Source organism: Schistocerca cancellata, chromosome 3 (genome assembly GCF_023864275.1).
Source record: "Schistocerca cancellata isolate TAMUIC-IGC-003103 chromosome 3, iqSchCanc2.1, whole genome shotgun sequence".
NCBI classification, from domain to species: Eukaryota; Metazoa; Arthropoda; class Insecta; order Orthoptera; family Acrididae; genus Schistocerca; species Schistocerca cancellata.
Window position 1 is genome coordinate 542,956,886 of NC_064628.1, and position 26,507 is coordinate 542,983,392.

The 26,507-nt window shown below is 43.2% G+C and overlaps 1 protein-coding gene across 2 annotated transcripts in view; it reads right to left on the bottom strand.

Annotated features, from left to right (window-relative positions):
- LOC126175372 (probable phosphorylase b kinase regulatory subunit alpha) overlaps window positions 1-26,507 on the bottom strand; it is a 247,572-nt gene that overhangs the window by 9,494 nt on the left and 211,571 nt on the right. For both annotated transcript variants that reach the window (XM_049922140.1, XM_049922139.1), the window contains exon 22: window positions 13,744-13,902. In XM_049922140.1, the coding sequence (XP_049778097.1) occupies window positions 13,744-13,902 (159 nt within the window). The remainder of the gene's footprint in view (window positions 1-13,743; window positions 13,903-26,507) is intronic.

Genomic DNA, 26,507 nt, shown 5'->3' on the forward strand with positions numbered 1-26,507 from the left:
GATACAGTTTGATTCATCATCTTATTTGTAGTCCATCTGTATCATCAAAACTTTAAAAAACCTGCGAGATATCTTGTAGTTGCATACAGAGTAGAACGTTCAGCTCAGACATTCACTATGAGATAGCTCACTGACAACAATAAATCACCAGCTTGTGTATCTCTAAGCATGTTTGACAATGCAAATCATGTCTTTCTTGTAACTGCATCAGAAATTGTTCATCCTTCATTGTAGATGATTCACTCACATTTATCATTATCTGTGTTCAATTTTCCTTGTAAAATGGCTACTAATAAGAGGAAACTGAGTGATGTAGAACTTGACCAGCCAGCCAACATAAACAAATCAGAATGGGACAAGTTCATGCACAAATTCTCAGATGGTGAAAGTTCCTACGACCATCTTCATGCGAGCATTCAAGTGAGGACTCGAATGAAAATAACAGTGAATGCAATGAAGAAGAAGATGAGGTGGATGGCCAAATAGCACGCACTACAAATAACAGTGACATGTGGAATGCAGTGGCAACTTCTGACACTGAATGTAATAGGAACACCAAATGTAGCAGGAAGAGGTGGAAGGCATTGTAAAGACTCATCTGAGCTTTCCAAGGGATTTATTGTTTCCAACTACAGTGCCCCTGTTCCTCTCGGTCTGCATCACTGGGTCCTGAAATGCTGAGGACACCATGTCACTGTTGCGAAATGGCTGCCTCAGCGACCCGTGCACGCACTGCTGTGTTCGGACTTGTACAGCAGCGGAGTTGCGGCATCGTCAGGATGCGCTGGCAGCTGACTCGGAGGCCTTCACCTCTGCCACCTCAGCACCGCCCGCTGCAAGGCAACCCGTGGCAAGCTCCCTCGCCAGCGTGGCTAAGAACGCAGTGACAACGAGCGCCTGTGAACCGGCGTCTGAATCTGCGGCCCTCACCCTGGATGTCTCCGGTGCGCGTTGGGAGCCAAGATGACTGCCCGCAGTAGTGAGCCGTGGAGTGGCCAGTTGCTGGCTCGCTACAGACCCCGCATCGGCCTCAGAAGGTCGAACCAGTGACCTGCTGGGAACTGGAATGCTGGTGCCCCATCTGCTGCTGTGTGTAGCCAGTGGTGCGACATGCCCCTCTGTCGCACTTGAATGCCTTGTTAGAAAACCGGCACCTATTTATACACAGCTGTGTGCCTCTGTTTCGCTAACGCACTGCTCCGAGTCATATTCTCATAACACCTAGGCAGGCCAGTGGGCCCCTTCTCCCTGTAACTTGTGCTATGCAAACTGCTGCGTACACTCTTTTTAGCAGGTCTATGCCTCTGTGGCCTCCGTTCTACTTTGCAACCACTGGTAGCGTAACTTACTGTCAACAGGCCTGCACCTGGCTGTAACTTGTGCACTCTGAAATATTGCATCAACACTGACTTTTCCTATCCCAAATGGTAGTGCCGCTGCATTATTCCCCCCTTCAGAAAGACCTGGTCCCTGGGATGACCTTTAACTACCTCTTAACTTGTCTGGGTCGGCACCTATGACATATTTCCTTACTTTTAGAAAACTTAAATGTTGTCTAGTGCTCCTTAAACACATGGCATAAAACAAAATGTAAAAATTCCTTATTGGACGACCACTGCTCAATCAACCCCTTACCTACTCATCTCACGCCCTCGGTATCCAGTCCACTGGGACTTGGACTACCCTTGGTTCCCTCTTGGAATTGGCTCAGAATGAAAACAACACATAACAAAGTTAAGGCTGCGAAAACACTTTGCACAGATGTGCTCAAAATAGTCGTTATTTGCAGTTGCCTTTCCCTATACTGCGCGACATGTGGCACAAGTTGTTCAGCTGATATGCGCCCCTCCTGCTCTGAAACGAACTAGTTTACAGATCTCAACAGACCTGGCTGCCAAGTTTGATTTAACAAGGTCAGATTCTGCCTTGGCAAAAACTCTAAAGTGGCTTCTGGCCAGTACAGCTGTGTTTGTGTAACATTCAATTGCATGATTCCTGAAATTGATGCTAGCAGGTGGAAGGTTGGTCCTATTACATTACATGCAGTTCCATTGATTAAAATTCCCTCTCCCCTCGAGCTCTATGTGTTTCACTTCTGCAAATACTCACTGCTCAAAACAACTTGCTACTACTATTAATTTTCGTAGATGGAGAAGATCCAATGCATCCCGACCTGTTGCAAGCTCAATTTTGGCTCCATGATGTCCCTTGGACAGTCTATTTCTTCTCTCCTGGCTAAAAATAACTGCACCATGCACGTATCCGGATTAGTGCTTACCATTCTGGCTGGACATACCGTTACCTTCCCTCTATGGCAGCTTCATAATTCCTCCCTTGTCATCTCAGCATACCGGTTGCTAGCTGCTGAAATCAGCTATATCTCCTTAGTTTTCACTTCTACCAACTTGTTTAACGCTCCCCTTTTCAGTGACCTGAGGGCAGGGATCACCATCACCATCACCCTTCCTCCCTCTTTAAAAAGACTGCTGTCCCTAACAGGCTCACAATACTCGAAAACAGACACAACATATGAATATACAATGCCTAATTAATCTATGCAAACCCAGTGATACAAAACAAAAAAACTACAAATACTCTACTACTTTCTGGATCACAAAGCATACGGTACTTCATGCTGTACTCTTATCTTCCTGGTTTTCTCTGTGCTTAGTACTTCTCTTCACTCTCTCTTTCCTTCCATTGACACGCCTGGAATCACATCAGGGCAACCCCTAAATGGCCGTAACCGCCCAATGTGTACTATCGTTGTTCTAGTTGGCAGCTGAAGCTTAACATTAACAGGGGCTGTGGTTTCAACAACTTCGTATGGCCCTTGATACCTCATGAGGAAATTTTTCATTTTCCCTTTTTGCATATAGGGGCTGGACAGCATTACCCTTTGCCCTATTCTATACTGCGGTAAACATTCTTTCCACTTCACTGCGTCTTCCTGCCTCTCCAAAGCATTTGTATTCACCTTTTGTAGCTGTTTCCAAACATCCCAAATTGTTCTCGTGAACTGACTTAGAGATTCACCGGTCCTTCCTATCTGTAGCCTCACCAAATCAAATGGTGATGGCATTTTTCACCCATAAACTACCTCATATGGAGACAAACCAGTATTTGTATGGATTTTTGCATTATATGCACATACAATATGCTTCAAATACTCGTCCCACTGATGGTGATGAGAATCCACATAAAATCTCAGCATCTTCCCAATTTTTCTGTGTACTCATTCTGTCCTTCCGTTGGCCTGTGGATGCAATGCGCTCGTCCTTAACTTCTTTATGTTCAACAATTTACACAGTTCCTTCATTAAATCTGACGTGAAGTTTGTTCCTTAGTCAGTAATTACTGTCTCCGGTATACCAAACTTCAAAATCCAGTTGTTTACTAACGCTTGCGCAACCATTGCTGCCTGTTGATTTGGAATAGCTACCATCTCCACATACCTTGAAAAATGGCCTATTATTGTCAGAATGAATCTGTCCCTCGATGGTGTTCACCTGATAGGTCCTACGACATCAGTTCGCAACAAATAAAATGCTGCTTCCGTTAATCGTTGTAGCTGTATCTGTTTCTGACTCAAATCTGCACTCTGCACACACAGTATAAAATTCATGACATACTGATCCACATCTCCTTTTCTACCTCTCCACCAACACCTTTTCGCCACTCACCTATTCATCACTCTACACCCACCATGACCAGATAACACATGACCATGTGCTTCCTTTAAAATCTCATCTCTCAACTTCGCTGGCACTACTACCCTTGGCCCTAACTTCGTTTCCCTGCACAGAAGACCGCCATACATATTAAACTGTGGCTTTGTCCGATACAAATTACAAGCATTGTCAGCATCCTGTAATTCTTGCCATACCACTAGGTCATAACCTATGACTTCTACTTTTGCCACCTTCTCACTTAGTGCATCCGCATTACCATGCTTCATCCCAGGCTTGTGCACCACCTCACAGTCAAATTCACCAAGCCTCACAGCCCATCTAGCGAGTCTAGTGGACGGATCCTACAACCCCAACAACCACTTCAATGCAGCAAGATCTGTCACTACCTGAAATCTTCTCCCATATAAATAACATTTAAAATATGTGATTTGATAGATTACGCTAAGCATCCCCCTCTCTGTAGTTTAGTAATTCCTCTCTGCTGCATTCAATGCCTAGATGCATAGGCTACAGGATGTTCTTTCCCATCAATTTCCTGTCTAAGAACACACCCTAATGCTTGAGTTGATGCATCGCATGCTAGTATAAACTCCTTTTCAAAATCTGGAAACACAAGAACTGGACTTTATGTTAGCACTTCTTTCAGTTTGTCAAACACTTTCTGACACTCTTCTGTCCACTCAAATTTCATACCCTTCCATAACAATCGCGTCAATGGTGTGCTAAATCTCCAAAACCCTTCACGAACTTTCAATAGAAACTGTAAATTCCGATGAATGACTGCACTTCCTTAACTGTTTTTGGTTCCTGAAAATCCCTTACAGCCTGTACCAACCTCAGATCTGTTCGCACTCTGTCCTTTCTGATGATATGACCCAAATATTTTACTTCTTCTAATGCAAAATGACACTTCTCCAGGCTCAACGTCAAATGAACTGCTTTTAACCTCATAAAGACTTCTCTTAACTGCTGTCTATGCTACTCCATACTACTTGAAAACACTATAATATCATTCAAATAGACAAGACACTGCCATGGTTTCAAACTCCTCAAGACACTGTCTAGCAACCTCTGAAATATTGCTGGAGCATTTTTCAAACCAAATGGCATTCTGATGTAGTGGTAATGGTCTCCAGGAGTAGAGAAAGCAGTTTTTGGGCGATCCTCTGGAGCCACCTCTAACTGATGATAACCACTTGTCAAATCCATCATAGAAAAATACTGGCATGTCCTAAGTCATCAAAGTCTTCAATATGTTTGGAATGGGGTATGCATCCATTACTGTCTTATTATTGAGGTATCAGCAGTCACAACAGAACCTGCATTTCTTAGTTCCATCCATAGACTTTTTAGGCACAATGACAATGCCTGCTCCCCAACAACTATTACTGTGTTCTATAATACCATCTGCAAACTGCTGGTCAACGAAATCCTCCACAATCGACTGCAAATACCTCGGTATTCTGTGTGGTTTATGGTAAACGGGTGCTTCATTCCCTGTTGGTATCCTATGTTGAACTAGTGGAGTTGCTGGCAATGGCCCTTGCGGAAAAAACAAATCCTTAAATTCCCACAATAATTCTTCCATATGCTCTCTTTCTCCTCCTTTCAAATGCTTAATTTTGTTACGCAATGCAGTACTATCGGCATTTAGTGGTTGAGCCCTTCACCTACCTCTCGAACACCAGTTTTCATAATCTGGTACATCCAAATTTGCAACTAAAACTCCTTTTCTCAAATTCACATCTGCAGCACTAAAATTATCCACTTTCAAGGGAACTACTCGCCCGTCGTTCCCCTCCTGTACGCATACAATACTACGTTTCACAAATCAACCCAATGGACCCAGAAATTCATTATCCTCGTGTGGTTCAATAACACATACTGTACCCACAGGTAGATTCGGCTCCACACTTACCCAAAGCGACTTCCCAGTGCCACCAGACGCACATTCATGAGAATTAACCCTTAATGCTAATGTACGCGGTCCAATTGGTTTGTTCATTACGCTGAACACCCCTCGCGACAGCTCTGCATCGACAACAGTTTCCCCTAGCTGAAATAACATTCCACCAAGTTCCACAGTTCATTGTCCAAGATCAATTTTGGCATGATGTTGATGCAAGAAATCTACTCCTAGGATCATGTCATAGCTCTCGCTTACCCATGGTACTACCTCCATGCATGCATCAAATCGGAATTTACCTATGCGAAAGTCAACTGCCACTGACCCCAAAGGTGTGACCTCGCTATCCCCCCCCTCCACGCAACATATAACGTGGTGGGTCTAACTTCCTTCGTCCCATTAAACTCTTAGTAGCCACTGACACTTGTGCCCCTGTGTCCAACAAAATCTTCAATGTTTTAGTTCCTATGGATCCTACCACTGAATATTCTACCTCTGCATATGTATTTGTAGCATTGAAATTAAACAGGAGCTCCCTTGGGTGGGTCTTGGGCCCCCTCTGTCATTTAATGATTGTTCACCTCTACTAACTCCACTTCCCCATCCTCCAAGCTGCTGATTTCCACCCTTTCCTCTATTCCTCTGTGACTGGGTACATTGCCTCTGCACATTTCCTGTACGACCATTCTTATAACATTTTATACCTGCTGTAAACACTGTTTGTCTATCACGTACCCCCGCTGCCGCATTTATTTCCTCACATTGGAGAATACAAATCTTTCAGAGTCCCTTCACGCACTTTACGCGATATATACACCGGAAACCCTCTCAAAAATACATCAAGTGCCCTTTGCTCGGCCTCCTGCAACAGAACACTATTAGCTTCATCGCTCTGACCCAACTCATAAGTGTACTCGTTAATCTCTCTTATTCTGTTCGCAAATTTCTCTACCATCTCCCCATCTCTTCGTCATTGTACTCAAGCTCTCCCTAAAGTACCAAGTGCTATTCTGTTTCTTGTACCTCTGTAAAAGCACCTCCTTTAACTGCTTAAACTGTGCCTTCCTTAAGGCCTCAGAACACCTTACACATGCCTTTGCTTCACCCATTAATCTAAATCTTGGCTACATGTAACAACTGTTCATCTGACCAACCATTCATCATAGCTGAAGTTTCCAAGTCCTCCACAAACGAACACACATCCTCAGATGCCAGAAAACAGAATAATCAAACTCGTGGCAGCTAGATCAATCTCCTGCTGCAGAATCCTAGACAACAACGACTGATCCAATGCGGTTTCCTGCTCACTTCTAGATGTTAATTCATTCCTCAACTGTGTATTGTCCACTGTCAACTGTGCTACCTTTTCCAACAAAATCCATACTGCTACTGGTGCCAGCACACCTTGCGTTCCTAACTCTGCCATTGTGTTGCTTTTGTTCTCAGTTAGTCCCGAAACAAAACATTTAACTACAAGAACAACCCGACTTCCTACAGCTCCATATCATCACACTCAGTATCATCATAAACCAATACAAAAGTAATCAAATGCCATGAAAAACAACATCTCCACTAACACTTATTCTGAGAAAAAAAAATTAAAAAAATCTATATATACCTACGCCAAACATCCAAAATGGCCTGCCAAGAGCCATACTCAAAACACAAACAAAAAAGAAAGAAAATGTCTCCAACACTCAAAAAGAAAAATTGGTCAACACTCACCACATTTTGTGACTGTAATGCAGGCGGTGGGCTCAAACATCGTACTCTACAGACGATGTCCGCTATTCTGACACCAAATGTAGTGGCAACTTCTGACACTGAATGTAACAGGAACACCAAATGTAGTGGGAAGAAGTGGAAGGCACCATATTAAGACTTGTCCAAGCTTTCCAAGTGATTTTTTGTTTCCAACTACAGTGCCCCTGTTTGTCTTGGTCTGCAGCACCAGGTCCTGTAATGCTGAGGACACCACTTCGCTGTCTGCAAAATTGCTTGGTGTGGAATGGCTGCCTCAGCGACCCGTGCACGCACTGCTGTGTGTCAGCCTTGTATGGCAGCGGAGTTGCGGCATCGGCAGGATGTGCCGGCAGCGGACTCAGCGGCCTTCACCTCTGTCACTCAGCGCCGCCCGCTGCAGGGTGACCCATGGCACGCTCCCTCCGCTGGCATGGCTAAGAACGCAGTGACGAGCGACCGCGATCCAGCGTTCGAATCTGCAGCCCTCACCCTGGATGTCTCCGGTGCGTGTTGGGAGCCAAGACGACAGCCCGCATTAGTGAGCAGTGGAGTGGCCCTTCGCTGGCTGGCTACAGACCCCACATCAGCCTCAGAGGGTCGAAACAGCGACCCGCCGGGGACTGGAATGCTGGTGCCCCATCTGCTGCTGTGTGTAGCTGGTGGTGTGACACGCCCCGCCGTACAGGAGAGCTGCCACACTTGAATGCCTTGTTAGAAAACCGGCACCTATTTATATGTGGCTGTGCATCTCTTGTTTTGCTAATGCTCCGAGTCATGTACTCATAACACCTCGGTAGGCCAGCGGGCCCCTTCTGCCTGCAACTTGCGCCATGCAAACTACTGCATTTACTCTTTTCAGCAGGTCTCCGGCCCTGTGGCCTCCATTCTACTTCGCAACCACTGGTAGCGTAACTTACTGTCAGCAGGCTCACGCCTGGCTGTAACTTGTGTGCTCTGAAATTTTGCACCAAAACTGACTTTTCCTATCCCAAATGGTAGTGGCACTACAGGAGTGACATTCCTCAAGATCCACCAGTATTTGCATTCAACAAGGATGTGGGACTGAAATTAGACATAAAATTTGGTGTTAACGCACTTGTTGATTTGTTAAGAAAAAAAAAACTTTTTTTCCTTGAAGAATTCTTAATGTTATTATGTGAACAAACAAATCTATATGTGAGCCAGGACGGAAAAGAACATGGGAAGACATTAACGAGGCTCCTGAGATGGACGCATACAGACGTTGTGGAAATGAAAGTATTTCTGGGGCTGTTGTTGTACTGGAGGACAAGTCCTCCTTACAGTGTCACGTTCTGGAGATCTGTTATGAGTAGAAACCGATTTCAGCTTTTACTGAGATATCTACATTTCTCAGACCACTCATGGCAATCCAGTGAACAACTACACAAAATTAGACCAATTTTGGACCATTTCAATAGCATAATATTCCAAACAGGAATCTCTGCATTGATGAATCAATGGTTTTGTGGCACAACTGTCTGTTTTTCAGGCAGTATATCAAAAACAAGAAACAACTTCACGAACCTTGTGAATCTAATGGTGAGGTTCTCAAAATAAAAATTTGCTGTGGCAAATCACAGGAGAAGGCCACGATGGGTCATGCATCTGAAGTTGTTTTACAGCTGATGGAAGCTTTCTTGAACAAAGGATATTTGCTTCATATGGACAATTTTTATAATTCTATATCACTTACAATACTGTTTTCGACTTACAAAACCTATCTGTGTGGAACATTATGTAACACCAGAAAAGAAAATCCAAAATTGTTAATTACTATGAAACTGAAGAAAGGTCAGATGGCGTGGAAAAGAAATGACAGTGTTGTTCAAATGGTTCAAACGGCTCTGAGCACTATGGGACTTAACATCTATGGTCATCAGTCCCCTCGAACTTAGAACTACTTAAACCTAACTAACCTAAGAACATCACACAACACCCAGTTATCACGAGGCAGAGAAAATCCCTGACCCCGCCGGGAATCGAACCCGGGCACAGGAAGCGAGAACACTACCGCACGACCACGAGCTGCAGACGACAGTGTTGTTGTTTGCAAATGGAAGGACAAAAGGGAAGTCCTGACCATTTTTAATATGCACCATGCTGAAATGATGGAAATTCACAATCGAAACAGCGAAGCTGCCTTGAAACCAACATAGTCACAAACTACAACAATGGCATAGCAGGTGCTGATCAGTCAGATCAAATGCTGTCATATTATTCAGCATTGTGAAAAACTATTGGATAGCTGATAACGCTTGTTCTACATGTAATGGAAATTTATCTGCACAATGCCCATCAGTATTATAACTGCAGGAAAGAGTGAGTATTAAGTCAGTCTCTCTACACACTGCATTCAAATAACTCATAAGGCTGGCTGGGCAATGGACCCACTTCCTTCAATGTAAATGCATGAATACGTCTGACCTCCTGTGGGAATCTCTAACTTGTGGATAGGAGTATAATGGACAGCAATGAATTCAATCAAAATGTACATATGCTTTTCATTGATTTTAAAAAAGCTTTTGACAGTATCAACAGGGAATATTTATGGAAGTGCATGAGGCAGATTGGCATCCCTAACAAATTGATAAATTTAATAAAAGCTTGCACTTTAAACTCAAAATACAAAATAAAAGTAGCTGGCAAACTCTCTGAAGACTTTGAGGTTAAAACTGGAGTCAAACAAGGGGATTCACTCTCACCAGTTCTCTTTAACATAGTAATCAATAGAATAATCCAAAAAGTAAAGCTACTACAAATTGGAGCACAACTGGAAAGCAAAATTAACATTGTAGCATACGCTGATGACATTGCATTATTATCTGACAGTGAGAATGATTTGAAGCTTCTTACAGCACAATTAATTAAAGCCACAAATGGCACAGGCCTCCAGCTGAATACAGACAAAACAATGTACTTTATCTTATCCCGCTATCCATCAAATAATAATATACTGCAAATTAATAACACAGCTTTCACAAAGACAAATGAATTTAATTACCTTGGTACAATAGTAACCTCTGACAACTCCATAAAAATTGAAATAGAATCACGAATTCAGAAGGCTAACAAATGCTACTACAGTCTCTTGACAGTTTTCAAAAGCAAGTTAATATCTAGGAACACCAAACTACAAGTATACAAATCATTGATTATACCAGTACTCACCTATGGATCTGAAACCTGGACTCTCACAAAAAAAGAGGAAAACAGATTAAGAGTATTTGAACGAAAAATTTTGAGAAAAATATTTGGACCCATAAGAGATAGGATCAGTGATGAATGGAGATTGCTAAATAACAATGAAATTTACAAATTATATAAAGACTCCGATATAGTGGCCAAAATTAAAGCCAAAAGACTGAAATGGATAGGGCATGTCATCAGAGCACCACCAAACAGGACCATCAAGAAAGTGACTGAAGAGATTCCCACCGGAAGACGACCTCTTGGACGCCCACGCATGAGATACTTGGACAATATTCAAGACGATCTCAGAAAACTAGGACATGACAGACAGTGGCAAATTACTTGCAAAGACAGAGCAAAGTGGTTCAACATTGTCCATTCTGCAGCAAAAAGCCTTCATGGATTGTAATGCTTAATAATAATAATAAAAAATAACTACGGATAGGTGTGATGCTCGGTGGAAGTGTACATCGGCTGTGAGGCATACCAAGGTGGACCGTGCAATTGCGATAACTCTGTGCCCCCGATGGTGCACTGCTTAGTAAGCAGATCCCGGGTTCGTAGCCTAGTCTGGTACACATTTTTGGTTGTCACCACTGATTCCGCTTAATGTCATGCTGCAGCTGATAGCAGTCATCCCCCTTCAATTTACATACAGTATTACGTCTCTAGCTTTTACAGAAAAATTTATTCAGCCACTGACTGAAGATAACATGCCAGACACTTAAAAGACAATCAGGACAAATGGTAGCTTTCATTATTTAGAGGCAACACTCACCATTAAGAAAAAGGAGCACCCAACAAAGATATGCAAAGTGTGCACAAACAAAAGAAACACCTTGAATCACAGTACTTTTGTACCATTTGTGAAGAAAAGCTGGCTCTTGGCGTGGAAGAATACTTCACGACATATCATCAATAAAAGAACTTTTATTTTCATTACCATTAGTGACACAAAGTGTACATTTTATGTCTAAAGCTAACATATTTCTATGAATTTTTGTATGCACTTTTCTGTTAGTTTATTCCAAATGTGAAAATAAAAATTTTGTTAAACCAGGCCCAAACAATTTACTATACCTGTCCCTGACGACCTGTAAATCGCATATCTTTACTACGAATGTTTACATATCTGACTTTATGCAGAAACTCATTTCCTACAAGTTAACTTAGTTGGCACCAGTGGTCAGGTCATCAGGTATGACATAATTCATAGCTGGCAGTCGATGTGTTAAGAACCACATCCTGCCTCTTGTAATATCCAAGGGAACATCATAAATCATGGTGACTTCAGTGTAATTATTATCTTTGAATAAAAGTGTAATTTCTGTTCATCTCATTGTGTATTTCTTTCAGTTACCTTCTGTACTACACTGTAGCAGTTCTTTTTATGTACAGTCCATGCTATGCTACTTAGTAGTGACACATCACGCAAAACTTGCTTCCATTCTTAAGTTTTGCTCAGTAGCGTGTAACTGCACAAATAGCAGAGAATTTACTAAACAGCAATTGTTATATAGCTTGCTGTGCCATGAATTTTTCTTGTGTGTGTGTGTGTGTGTGTGCACGCACGCAAGCGCCCCACATCTCCTCTTAAACCACTGGAACGATTTCAGCCCCTTAATGTCAGGAAACAATTGACGTCAGGGTAATAACCACCTACCTACCATAATTTAGAAGACGAGATGTCATGAACAATGAGATGTGTAAAAAAACTGCCACATCATGCAAGACATTTAAATTTATTACTTCTTTGCTACTAATGCTCCTCACAATATATTTCATTGAAAGTATCCACTTATGACTGAACATACCTACACAAATATAACATTGTATAACACACAGTTCAAGACATATGATGTAAGAAACAGTGAGATACGAAAAAAAATAAAAATAAATAAATAAATAAAAAATAAAAAAAATTAATACACTTATTCTTTACTACTAAAACACTCCTACAGTCGAGTGAACTTAAGGAAATCCCTGATGTCTGGCACTGCTTCTGACAGCTTTCAACAGCTAAGCACAAATGGATTTAGGCAAAAGTGATAAGAGCTATGAAGAGGCATTGCCATAGAGACAAAACAAACTGCAGAAATGTGAAGCAATTGTGCCCAGCATACAGAAACTGTCAAGGATAGTCATACATTTGTACATTTTGCATACTTCTTTGTACAACTGTTTCATAATTTCAAAGGTGTTTTCACAAATACATGCAAATAATTTTTTTTTCGATACTTCACTACAAACACAGTTCATATTTTGTTTTCCTTTCTAGTTGAAAATTGCCAATATGAGTACCTGGGCAAAGAAAGGTTCTGTCAGCTCGTATGTAATATTTGTTGTAGTACTTTTTCCAACTGTGTGATTTATTTTTTCTTGTTACTCATTCTCTAATGCAATGGGACCTTGTACATAAAATGCACTAAATAAATACATGAAAGCATTACCAGCAAATAAAATTATGAGCTAGCCTCCAAAAAAGAGAAATATAAATACACAAAAATTGAGAAAATAATGGAGAGACAGGTGATACAGCTGCTAATGTGCAGCAAATTCTGTGTTTTTCAGGACACTTTCAAAAGAATTGTCTTATTATGAAGTGGTTTTGTCTACATCATCACATCAAAAGTTACTATAATGGACTCAGATATATGATAAAATGCCACATAAAACTGATAAACAGCAGCGGCTGGAAAAAAAGAGGCACATCTGAGTTGTGATACTTGCTATAAAGAAACAAAATGCCCCTTCATTTTGCTCTTCAAAGCTAGGAGCCCAGTTTATGGGCATCAGTTGCAAATTGTTACTAAGACAACAAAATGATTGTATTAAACCCATGTCGCCCATATAGGGAATCTATCTGTACAAGTGATGAAATGATGTTCAAAATCTACAGGACACCATTCTGAGGTCACATGAGCAAGTTGGCAGTGTATGTTGATAAGACAAAAATCTGTTCTGCGCATCTGAATGTTCGCTCTAGACATATTTATACTCTACGTCAGAAACTGAAGTTTCTGTAGTACTGCACGACTGATGATAAAATTCTCTGTATAATGATTCTAACAGTAGTGTATGCAATAAGATTAATATGCCTATTTCAGTCACAATGCTGTACTTTAGGCCCATTGCAGTAACTACATTTGAAGGGTAAAAACTAATAATAATGATCATGAGAAATGTACGTACGCGTTCTAGGACTCCCCATACTCGAGGATAAAAGTCTCGTGGAACTCTGTTCAATGCTCCATCTAGTCTTCGCCGACGAAGCCACTGGCCCTGCCGATCTGGCTCCACATCATCTTTCCCTTCCAGGTCTGAGCCCAGCAAGATACCAATCTGACTCTTCTGTAATCATTAGTACGTAATAAATTCAGACAAACTGCATAAAATATTACAATTTATGTAGTCCTGTACACTGCATAATCTGAAAGGCAGGCAAGCACAGTATTATCAAATACGAATAAAATATATGTGACAGGAATGCTCTGTGGAAATGAGAAATGCACAATGTTTCTAAGGTGGACACAGCAATTAACAAAGGCCATCATAGACAAAGACAAAACTAAATTTCACAGTATTAGATAATACAACTAGTACCACCGTGAGCAAGGCAGAAAATACTGATGCTTACATTATTTGCCCCCTGCCCCCTCACTCCATATTTGTTTCATGTTTGCTGTTTGGACAACAACAAAAAAATTCAAGTAGAAATTTAATACGGCATTTGCCTTCCTATTCAGCTCACATTCAAACCATTATTCAAGATTATTTCTCTATGAATGGCGCATGAAAATATCTGGCCAGGTCACTGACTATGGCGGCTTAGCAACTTATGGTGATGCTATACTCAAAGGATGTAAGCGACTTTCACCTATTTGTGCTCATAACAGTGGTTTTCCTTAAGTTTAGAGTCGCTTGCCGATTGTAGCATAATACATCCTCCTTTTCCCTCCAAACCTTCCTCAATTTCATCATAATTGTCATGATAAGCTACATCCCTGATAACAGATACAACTGCCTGCAAAGAAATAGGAAGAGGGGGACAGAATTCGTGGACCTAAACTTGTGTATAAATAATTCAACATATATATCTAAAAACATAGAAGATGTGACTTACCAAAAGACACACAAACAAACACAAACATACACACAAAATTCTAGCTTTCGCAACCAACGGCTACTTCGTCAGGAAAGAGGGAAGGAGAGGGAAAGACGAAAGGATGTGGGTTTTAAGGGAGAGGGTAAGGAGTCATTCCAATCCCGGGAGCGGAAAGACTTACCTTAGGGGGAAAAAAGGACGGGTATACACTCGCACACACACACATATCCATCCACACATATACAGACACAAGCAGACATATTCAAAGGCAAAGAGTTTGGGCAGAGATGTCAGTCGAGGCGGAAATGCAGAGGCAAAGATGATGTTGAATGACAGGTGAGGTATGAGTGGCGGCAACTTGAAATTAGCGGAGATTGAGGCCTGGTGGATAACGGGAAGAGAGGATATATTGAAGAGCAAGTTCCCATCTCCGGAGTTCGGATAAGTTGGTGTTAGTGGGAAGTATCCAGATAACCCGGACGGCGTAACACTGTGCCAAGATGTGCTGGCCGTGCACCAAGGCATGTTTAGCCACAGGGTGATCCTCATTACCAACAAACACTGTCTGCCTGTGTCCATTCATGCGAATGGACAGTTTGTTGCTGGTCATTCCCACATAGAATGCGTCACAGTGTAGGCAGGTCAGTTGGTAAATCACGTGGGTGCTTTCACACGTGGTTCTGCCTTTGATCGTGTACACCTTCCGGGTTACAGGACTGGAGTAGGTGGTGGTGGGAGGGTGCATGGGACAGGTTTTACACCGGGGGCGGTAACAAGGGTAGGAGCCAGAGGGTAGGGAAGGTAGTTTGGGGATTTCATAGGGATGAACTAAGAGGTTACGAAGGTCAGGTGGACGGCGGAAAGACACTCTTGGTGGAGTGGGGAGGATTTCATGAAGGATGGATCTCATTTCAGGGCAGGATTTGAGGAAGTCGTATCCCTGCTGGAGAGCCACATTCAGAGTCTGGTCCAGTCCCGGAAAGTATCCTGTCACAAGTGGGGCACTTTTGTGGTTCTTCTGTGGGAGGTTGTGGGTTTGAGGGGGTGAGGAAGTGGCTCTGGTTATTTGCTTCTGTACCAGGTCGGGAGGGTAGTTGCGGGATGCGAAAGCTGTTATCAGGTTGTTGGTGTAATGGTTCAGGGATTCTGGACTGGAGCAGATTCGTTTGCCATGAAGACCAAGGCTGTAGGGAAGGGACCGTTTGATGTGGAATGGGTGGCAGCTGTCATAATGGAGGTACCGTTGCTTGTTGGTGGGTTTGATGTGGACGGACGTGTGGAGCTGGCCATTGGACAGGTGGAGGTCAACGTCAAGGAAAGTGGCATGGGATTTGGAGTAGGACCAGGTGAATCTGATGGAACCAAAGGAGTTGAGGTTGGAGAGGAAATTCTGGAGTTCTTCACTGTGAGTCCAGATCATGAAGATGTCATCAATGAATCTGTACCAAACTTTGGGTTGGCAGGCCTGGGTAACCAAGAAGGCTTCCTCTAAGCGACCCATGAATAGGTTGGCGTACGAGGGGGCCATCCTGGTACCCATGGCTGTTCCCTTTAATTGTTGGTATGTCTGGCCATCAAAAGTGAAGAAGTTGTGGGTCAGGATGAAGCTGGCTAAGGTAATGAGGAAAGAGGTTTTAGGTAGGGTGGCAGGTGATCGGCGTGAAAGGAAGTGCTCCATCGCAGCGAGGCCCTGGTCATGTGGAATATTTGTGTATAAGGAAGTGGCATCAATGGTTACAAGGATGGTTTCCGGGGGTAACAGATTGGGTAAGGATTCCAGGCATTCGAGAAAGTGGTTGGTGTCTTTGATGAAGGATGGGAGACTGCATGTAATGGGTTGAAGGTGTTGATCTACGTAGGCAGAGATACGTTCTGTGGGCGCTTGGTAACCAGCTACAATGGGGCGGCCGGGATGATTGGGTTTGTGAATTTTGGGAAGAAGGTAGAAGGTAGGGGTGCGGGGTGTCGGTGGGGTCAGGAGGTTGATGGAGTCAGGTGAAAGGTTTTGTAGGGGGCCTAAGGTTCTGAGGATTCCTTGAAGCTCCGCCTGGACATCAGGAATGGGATTACCTTGGCAAACTTTGTAAGTAGTGTTGTCTGAAAGCTGACGCAGTCCCTCAGCCACATACTCCCGACGATCAAGTACCACGGTCGTGGAACCCTTCTCCGCCGGAAGAATGACAATGGATCAGTCAGCCTTCAGATCACGGATAGCCTGGGCTTCAGCAGTGGTGATGTTGGGAGTAGGATTAAGGTTTTTTAAGAAGGACTGAGAGGCAAGGCTGGAAGTCAGAAATTCCTGGAAGGTTTGGAGAGGGTGATTTTGAGGAAGAGGAGGTGGGTCCCGCTGTGACGGAGGACGGAACTGTTCCAGGCAGGGTTCAATTTGGATAGTGTCTTGGGAAGTTGGATCATTAGGAGTAGGATTAGGATCATTTTTCTTCATGGCAAAGTGATATTTCCAGCAGAGAGTATGAGCGTAGGACAGTAAATCTTTGACGAGGGCTGTTTGGTTGAATCTGGGAGTGGGGCTGAAGGTGAGGCCTTTGGATAGGACTGAGGTTTCGGATTGGGAGAGAGGTTTGGAGGAAAGGTTAACTACTGAATTAGGGTGTTGTGGTTCCAGATTGTGTTGATTGGAATTTTGAGGTTTTGGAGGGAGTGGAGCTGGAAGTGGGAGATTGAGTAAATGGGAGAGACTGGGTTTGTGTGCAATGAGAGGAGGTTGAGGTTTGCTGGAAAGGTTGTGAAGGGTGAGTGAGTTGCCTTTCCGGAGGTGGGAAACCAGGAGGTTGGATAGTTTTTTGGGGTGGAGGGTGGCATGCTGTTCTAATTTGTGGTTGGCCTGTAGGAGGATGCTCTGAACAGCCGGTGTGGATATGGGAGAGGAAAGATTGTGGACTTTTATTAAGGATAGGAGTTGACGGGTGTGTGCATTGGCTGAGTTGATGTGTAGGTGAAGGATTAGGTGGGTGAGGGCAATGGATTGTTCAGTTTGGAACTGGTATAGGGACTGATGGAAAGAAGGGTTGCAGCCAGAGATGGGAACTTTAAATGTGAGGCCTTTGGGGGTAATGCCAAATGTCAGACAAGCCTGAAAATAAAATACAGGAGCGTAATCTGGCTAGGACGAAGGTATGTTTGCGGAGGGAATGTAAATAAAACTTAATGGGGTCGTTGTGGGGGTTTTGTGAGGGTGACATGGTATTAGAAGGTGGAAAGTGTAACATTAGGCTGAAGTGAAAACGAAAATAAAAATATATGGGGAGAGAGCGGACAAGGGATCCACGACCATGGCACTTGACCGTCGGGAGTATGTGGCTGAGGGACTGCGTCGGCTTTCAGACAACACCACATACAAAGGTTGCCAAGGTAATCCCATTCCTGATGTCCAGGCGGAGCTTCAAGGAATCCTCAGAACCTTAGGCCCCCTTCAAAACCTTTCACCTGACTCCATAAACCTCCTAACCCCACCGATACCCTGCACCCCTACCTTCTACCTTCTTCCTAAAATTCACAAACCCAATCATCCCAGCCGTCCCATTGTAGCTGGTTACCAAGCCCCCACAGAACGTATCTCTGGCAACGTAGATCAACACCTTCAACCCATTACATGCAGTCTCCCATCCTTCATCAAAGACACCAACCACTTTCTCGAACGCCTGGAATCCTTACCCAATCTGTTACCCCTGGAAACCATCCTTGTAACCATTGATGCCACTTCCTTATACACAAATATTCCGCATGTCCAGGGCCTCGCTGCGATGGAGCACTTCCTTTCATGCCGATCACCTGCCACCCTACCCAAAACCTCTTTCCTCATTACCTTAGCCAGCTTCATCCTGACCCACAACTTCATCACTTTTGAAGGCCAGACATACCAACAATTAAAGGGAACAGCCATGGGTACCAGGATGGCCCCCTCATACGCCAACCTATTCATGGGTCGCTTAGAGGAAGCCTTCTTCGTTACCCAGGCCTGCCAACCCAAAGTTTGGTACAGATTCATTGATGACATCTTCATGATCTGGACTCACAGTGAAGAAGAACTCCAGAATTTCCTCTCCAACCTCAACTCCTTTGGTTCCAGCAGATTCACCTGGTCCTACTCCAAATCCCATGCCACTTTCCTTGACGTTGACCTCCACCTGTCCAATGGCCAGCTTCACACGTCCGTCCACATCAAACCCACCAACAAGCAACAGTACCTCCATTATGACAGCTGCCACCCATTCCACATCAAACGGTCCCTTCCCTACAGCCTAGGTCTTGATGGCAAACGAATCTGCTCCAGTCCGGAATCCATGAACCATTACACCAACAACCTGATAACAGCTTTCGCATCCCGCAACTACCCTCCCGACCTGGTACAGAAGCAAATAACCAGAGCCACTTCCTCACCCCCTCAAACCCACAACCTCCCACAGAAGTACCACAAAAGTGCCCCACTTGTGACAGGATACTTTCCGGGACTGGACCAGACTCTGAATGTGGCTCTCCAGCAGGGATACGACTTCCTCAAATCCTGCCCTGAAATGAGATCCATCCTTCATGAAATCCTCCCCACTCCACCAAGAGTGTCTTTCCGCCGTCCACCTGACCTTCGTAACCTCTGAGTTCATCCCTATGAAATCCCCAAACCACCTTCCCTACCCTCTGGCTCCTACCCTTGTTACCGCCCCCCGGTGTAAAACCTGTCCCATGCACCCTCCCACCATCACCTACTCCAGTCCTGTAACCCGGAAGGTGTACACGATCAAAGGCAGAACCACGTGTGAAAGCACCCACGTGATTTACCAACTGACCTGCCTACACTGTGACGCATTCTATGTGGGAATGACCAGCAACAAACTGTCCATTCGCATGAATGGACACAGGCAGACAGTGTTTGTTGGTAATGAGGATCACCCTGTGGCTAAACATGCCTTGGTGCACGGCCAGCACATCTTGGCACAGTGTTACGCCGTCCGGGTTATCTGGATACTTCCCACTAACACCAACCTATCCGAACTCCGGAGATGGGAACTTGCCCTTCAATATATCCTCTCTTCCCGTTATCCACCAGGCCTCAATCTCCGCTAATTTCAAGTTGCCGCCACTCATACCTCACCTGTCATTCAACATCATCTTTGCCTCTGCACTTCCGCCTCGATTGACATCTCTGCCCAAACTCTTTGCCTTTGAATATGTTTGCTTGTGTCTGTATATGTGTGGATGGATATGTGTGTGTGTGCGAGTGTATACCCGTCCTTTTTTCCCCCTAAGGTAAGTCTTTCCGCTCCCGGGATTGGAATGACTCCTTACCCTCTCCCTTAAAACCCACATCCTTTCGTCTTTCCCTCTCCTTCCCTCTTTCCTGACGAAGCAGCCATTGGTTGCGAAAGCTAGAATTTTGTGTGTATGTTTGTGTTTGTTTGTGTGTCTATCGACCTGCCAGCGCTTTCTTTTGGTAAGTCACATCTTCTTTGTTTCTAGATATATTTTTCCCACGTGGAATGTTTCCCTCTATTATAATTCAACATATAGTTATAAATACTTGTGTATGAATTTATTTTATGTAAATGAGAGCCAAATGAATGTTTACATGCAAGTCATTGAAATAAGAACAACTGGCCCAAACCCTGTGGATGGAAGTATAACATGCCCGAAATTATTTTTTGGGAGACACGTAAGGAGTAGGGAAAAGAGTTATTTTTAGTAGCAGAGAACTAGTTGATGAAATTAAAACCTCAGAATGATTATGAAGTGCAGCACTCCTGCTCTAATGGATTTGACATTATGAGTTTTCTTCTTCTGTAAAAGCATACATTTTCATTAAATTAATTGGTCCTGTTAATCAGGAATACAAATGATCACCACAGGGTGAGTATTACAATGTCTTTATGACCCCACAGACTGGATCTCACAAACAATAGTCATTAGAGTATCACACAAACCAAGGGGCTTGCTTGGTCTTTGATGAGAAAAGTACCTGAAGTAGCCAAGAATATACCGAATAAAATGTATGATTCAGTTATATTTTCACATTACTGACAGATGCAAACTGAACAAACTTTCGTGGGATTTGGTTTGTCTAATGCAACTAAATGAGCAGCTGTTTTTATTGTGCCATAGATGTTTCACTTCTTTTTACTGGTGAACCATTTTTAGTGGCCTGTAATACAGTCTATTTTTGTATGTAATAATTACAGACTTGTTATTATATTACAGATTTTTGCATATCTTCCTATACAACAAATTTCCTTTGTCTCTCTCTTATTATTTATTATGCTCCTTTATTGCCCCTAATCCCTGATATTATTCTACCATAAATTCTTCTGATTTACGCAATGTACTCTGCTATGCCAAATTTGCATAACCTACAATACTTTTGGTTTTGTTTCCTCCTATCCTTCCATATCTAATTTCATTCATATTTTTCAAAATACTAGGTGGAAGCCACTTGCAAGCAATCAGAGTTAATGCACATAATTTCCTGCTTTTGTTCAACCCACCTGCAACATTGTCTTTCAAGTGCAAACCCCAAAAGAAAATGAACTTAACGGCATCAATTCTGAGTAAGGATCTTGTCACTGCCTTCACAACTATATGTCTTTGTTTCCTCTTCATATGAAACTATGACAAAGAAAAAGACATTTCCAGGGGCAGATATGGACTCTGACCACAATCTATTGGTTATGACCTGTAGATTAAAACTGAAGAAACTGCAAAAAGGTGGGACTTTAAGGATGTGGGACCTGGATAAACTGAAAGAACCAGAGGTTGTACAGAGTTTCAGGGAGTGCATGAGGGAACAATTGACAGGAATGGGGGAAAGAAATACAGTAGAAGAAGAATGGGTAGCTTTGAGGGATGAAGTAGTGAAGGCAGCAGAGGATCAAGTAGGTAAAAAGACGAGGGCTAGTAGAAATCCTTGGGTAACAGAAGAAATATTGAATTTAATTGATGAAAGGAGAAAATATAAAAATGCAGTAAATGAAGCAGGCAAAAAGGAATACAAACGTCTCAAAAATGAGATCGACAGGAAGTGCAAAATGGCTAAGCAGGGATGGCTAGAGGACAAATGTAAAGATGTAGAGGCTTATCTCACTAGGGGTAAGATAGATACTGCCTACAGGAAAATTAAAGAGACCTTTGGAGACAAGAGAACCACTTGTATGAATATCAAGAGCTCAGATGGAAACCCAGTTCTAAGCAAAGAAGGGAAAGCAGAAAGGTGGAAGGAGTATATAAAGGGTCTATACAAGGGCGATGCACTTGAGGACAATATTATGGAAATGGAAGAGGATGTAGATGAAGATGAAATGGGAGATACGATACTGCGTGAAGAGTTTGACAGAGCACTGAAAGACCCGAGTCGAAACAAGGCCCCCGGAGTAGACAACATTCCATTGGAACTACTGACGGCCTTGGGAGAGCCAGTCCTGACAAAACTCTACCATCTGGTGAGCAAGATGTATGAAACAGGCAAAATACCCTCAGACTTCAAGAAGAATATAATAATTCCAATCCCAAAGAAAGCAGGTGTTGACAGATGTGAAAATTACCGAACAATCAGTTTAATAAGCCACAGCTGCAAAGTACTGACACGAATTCTTTACAGATGAATGGAAAAACTAGTAGAAGCCGATCTCGGGGAAGATCAGTTTGGATTCCGTAGAAATACTGGAACACGTGAGGCAATACTGACCTTATGACTTATCTTAGAAGAATGATTAAGAAAAGGCAAACCTACATTTCTAGCATTTGTAGACTTAGAGAAAGCTTTTGACAATGTTGACTGGAATACTCTCTTTCAAATTCTAAAGGTGGCAGGGGTAAAATACAGGGAGCAAAAGGCTATTTACAATTTGTACAGAAACCAGATGGCAGTTATAAGAGTCGAGGGGCATGAAAAGGAAGCAGTGGTTGGGAAGGGAGTGAGACAGGGTTGTAGCCTATCCCCGATGTTATTCAATCTGTATATTGAGCAAGCAGTCAAGGAAACAAAAGAAAAATTCGGAGTAGGTATTAAAGTCCATGGAGAAGAAATAAAAACTTTGAAGTTCGCCGATGACATTGTAATTCTGTCAGAGACAGCAAAGGACTTGGAAGAGCGGTTGAACGGAATGGACAGTGTCTTGAAAGGAGGATATAAGATGAACATCAACAAAAGCAAAACGAGGATAATGGAATGTAGTCAAATTAAGTCGGGTGATGTTGAGGGTATTAGATTAAGAAATGAGACACTTAAAGTAGTAAAGGAGTTTTGCTATTTGGGGAGCAAAATAACTGATGATGGTCGAAGTAGAGAGGATATAAAATGTAGACTGGCAATGGCAAGGAAAGCGTTTCTGAGGAAGAGAAATTTGTTAACATCGAGTATAGATTTAAGTGTCAGGAAGTCATTTCTGAAAGTATTTGTATGGAGTGTAGCCATGTATGGAAGTGAAACATGGATGGTAAATAGTTTGGACAAGAAGAGAATAGAATCTTTTGAAATGTGGTGCTACAGATGAATGCTGAAGATTAGATGGGTAGATCACGTAACTAATGAGGAGGTATTGAATAGGATTGGGGAGAAGAGAAGTTTGTGGCACAACTTGACCAGAAGAAGGGATCGGTTGGTAGGACATGTTCTGAGGCATCAAGGGATCACCAATTTAGTATTGGAGGGCAGCGTGGAGGGTAAAAATCGTAGGGGGAGACCAAGAGATGAATACACTAAGCAGATTCAGAAGGATGTAGGTTGCAGTAGGTACTGAGAGATGAAGAAGCTTGCACAGGATAGAGTAGAATAGAGAGCTGCATCAGACCAGTCTCAGGACTGAAGACCACAACAAAAATAAAAACAACAACAACAACAACAACAACAACAACAACAACAACAACAGAAAAAAACCAAACAATTAGGCAAAATCAATCATCACCCCCCCCCCCCCCCATCTCCTAAAGTCTCGCCGTCCAGCCAAAGAGGAGCATTCCTCTAGTGACCCATTATTACCCAGGGCTGGAGCACCTGAATCACATTCTCCGACAGGATTTCGACTACCTCTCATCATGCCCTGAAATGAGGAATGTCCTACCCATTATCATTCTTATCCCTCCCACACTGATATTCCACTGCCCATGGAAGCTGTACAATATCCTTGTCCAACCCTATACAACCCCTGCTCCGAACTCCTTACCACATGGCCCATATCCCTGTAATACACTACTGGCCACTAATATTGCTACACCACGACGATGACATGCTACGGACGAGAAATTTAACCGACAGGAAGAAGATGCTGTGATATGCAAATGATCAGCTTTTCAGAGCATTTACACAAGGTTGGCATTGGTGATGACACCTACAACGTGCTGACATGAGGAAAGCTTCCAACCGATTTCTCATACACAAACAGCAGTTGACCGGCCTATCGCAATTGCAGTTCATCGTATCGCGATATTACTGCTCGCGTTGGTCGAGATCCAATGACTGTTAGCAGAATATGGATTCGGTGGGTTCAGCAAGGTAATACGGAATGCCGTGCTGGATCCCAACAGCCTCATATCACTAGCAGTCGAGATGACAGGCATCTTGCATGGCTGTAACGGATCGTGCAGCCACGTCTCGATCCCTGAGGCAACAGATGGGGATGTTTGCAAGACAACAACAATCTGCACGAACAGTTCGATGACGTTTACAGCAGCATGGACTATCAGCTCGGAGACCATGGCTGCGGTTACCCTTGACACTGCATCACAGGCAGGAGCACCTACGATGGTGTATTCAACGACGAACCTTGGTGCACGAATGACAAAACGTCATTTTTTCGGATGAATCCAGGTTCTGTTTACAGCATCATGGTGGTCGCATCCGTGTTCAGTGACATCATGGTGAACGCACATTGGAAGCGTGTATTCATTATCGCCACACTGGCGTATCACCCGGCTTTATGGTATGGGGGTGCCATTGGTAACAAGTCTCGGTCACCTCTTGTTCGCATTGACAGCACTTTGAACAGTGGACATTACATTTCAGATGTGTTACGACCCGTGGCTCTACCCTTCATTCGATCCCTGCGAAACCCTATATTTCAGCAGGATAATACACGACCGCATGTTGCAGGTCCTGTACGGGCCTTTCTGGATAGAGAAGATGTTTGACTGCTGCCCTGGTCAGCACATTCTCCAGATCTCTCACCAATTGAAAACACCTGGTCAATGGTGGCCAAGCAACTGGCTCGTCACAATACGCCAGTCACTACTCTTGATGAACTGTGGTATCGTGTTGAGGCTGCATGGGCAGCTGTACATGTACACGCCTCCAAGCTCTGTGTGACTCAGTGCCCAGGCGTATCTAGGCCGTTATTAGGGCCAGAGGTGGTTGTTCTGGGTACTGATTTCTCAGGATCTATGCACCCAAATTGCGTGAAAATGTAATCACATGTCAGTTCTAGCATAATATATTTGTCCGATGAATACCTGTTTATCATCTGCATTTCTTCTTGGTGCAGCAATTTTAATGGCCAGTAGTGTAGACCTAGGTGCAAGACATGTCCCATACATCCTCTCACTACTACCTACTCCAGTCCGGTCACAAGTATCACCTACCTCACCAAAGGCACAGCTACTTGTGAAAGCAGTCACGTGATCAACAAGCTAAGCTGCAACCACTGTGCTGCATTCTATGTGGGCATGACAACCAACAATCTGTCTGTCCACCAGAATGGCCACTGACAAACTGTGGCAGCCAGACCATGCAACTGCTGAGCACACTGGTGACTATGATGTTGTTCACTTCAATGACTGCTTCACAGCCTGTGCCATCTGGATTCTTCCAAAACACACCGGCTCTTCTGAAATGTGCAGGTGGATTCTCTCCCTGAAATATATCCTAGGTTCCTTTAACCCTCCTGGCCTCAACCTTCGTTAGTCACTGTCCTTCACCCACCTATCCTCTTCCTTGTTCCCACTCCAGCACTACACAGCCTTCTATTCCACCAACACACCCACAGTCTTTTTATTTCTCTGTCTTCCCCCCTCCTCTGTCTATCCTCCCCACTGCATCTAGTCATGCTACCCTCTCCCCAGTCTAGCCTCAGCAGCCAGAGATAGTGGTCGTGTGTGTGTGTGTGTGTGTGTGTGTGTGTGTGTGTGTGTGTGTGTGAGAGAGAGAGAGAGAGAGAGAGAGAGAGAGAGAGAGAGAGAGAGAGAGAGAGAGAGAGTTTGTGTGAATTTGTTAAACATAAAGTGCTTCAACATCAACATAACAAGTTAGTTTGATTTTAGTATATTTTTGAAGCATTAAACATTCAGGACATATAGTAATAGGAAAAAGGATAAAGATTATTAAGTATCCACATGCTCAAGCAGTGTTGGCAGAATCAGAGGAAAAACTACAATTTATGGTGGAGAGAGTGGAAAATTGCGAAAAAGAGTGTGGAATGAAGATACACGTAGGTATTTAGCAAGTTTAGCGATGGAAACAAACTGTTTAGAGGAAATAACAAATGGCATATCTAAAGTATAAAAGCTTTTGTAAAAGCAAACCTTTGTTGATAGCAAAAAGAACTCTGGCAGAATTAAGAAAGATATTCATGAAGTTTTTCATATGGAGTGTAGTTCAGCTGACAAGAAAGAAGAACTTGTGCATATTTAAAATTTGGTGAGAACAGTGCATAAAGAGAAAGGGAATGATAGAATAGGAACTGTAGAAATACTTTAAAAAAGTGGAGGAAGTTAGAAATACTTTAAAAAAGTGGAGGAAGGAATAAAGACAAGTCATAATGAAAAGGACAAAGAAAACATATTAGCTGAGACATATATTGTTAAGAAATTGTCATGAATGAAGAGGCAGCAAAGGAAAGATTAGAGGGAACAAGAA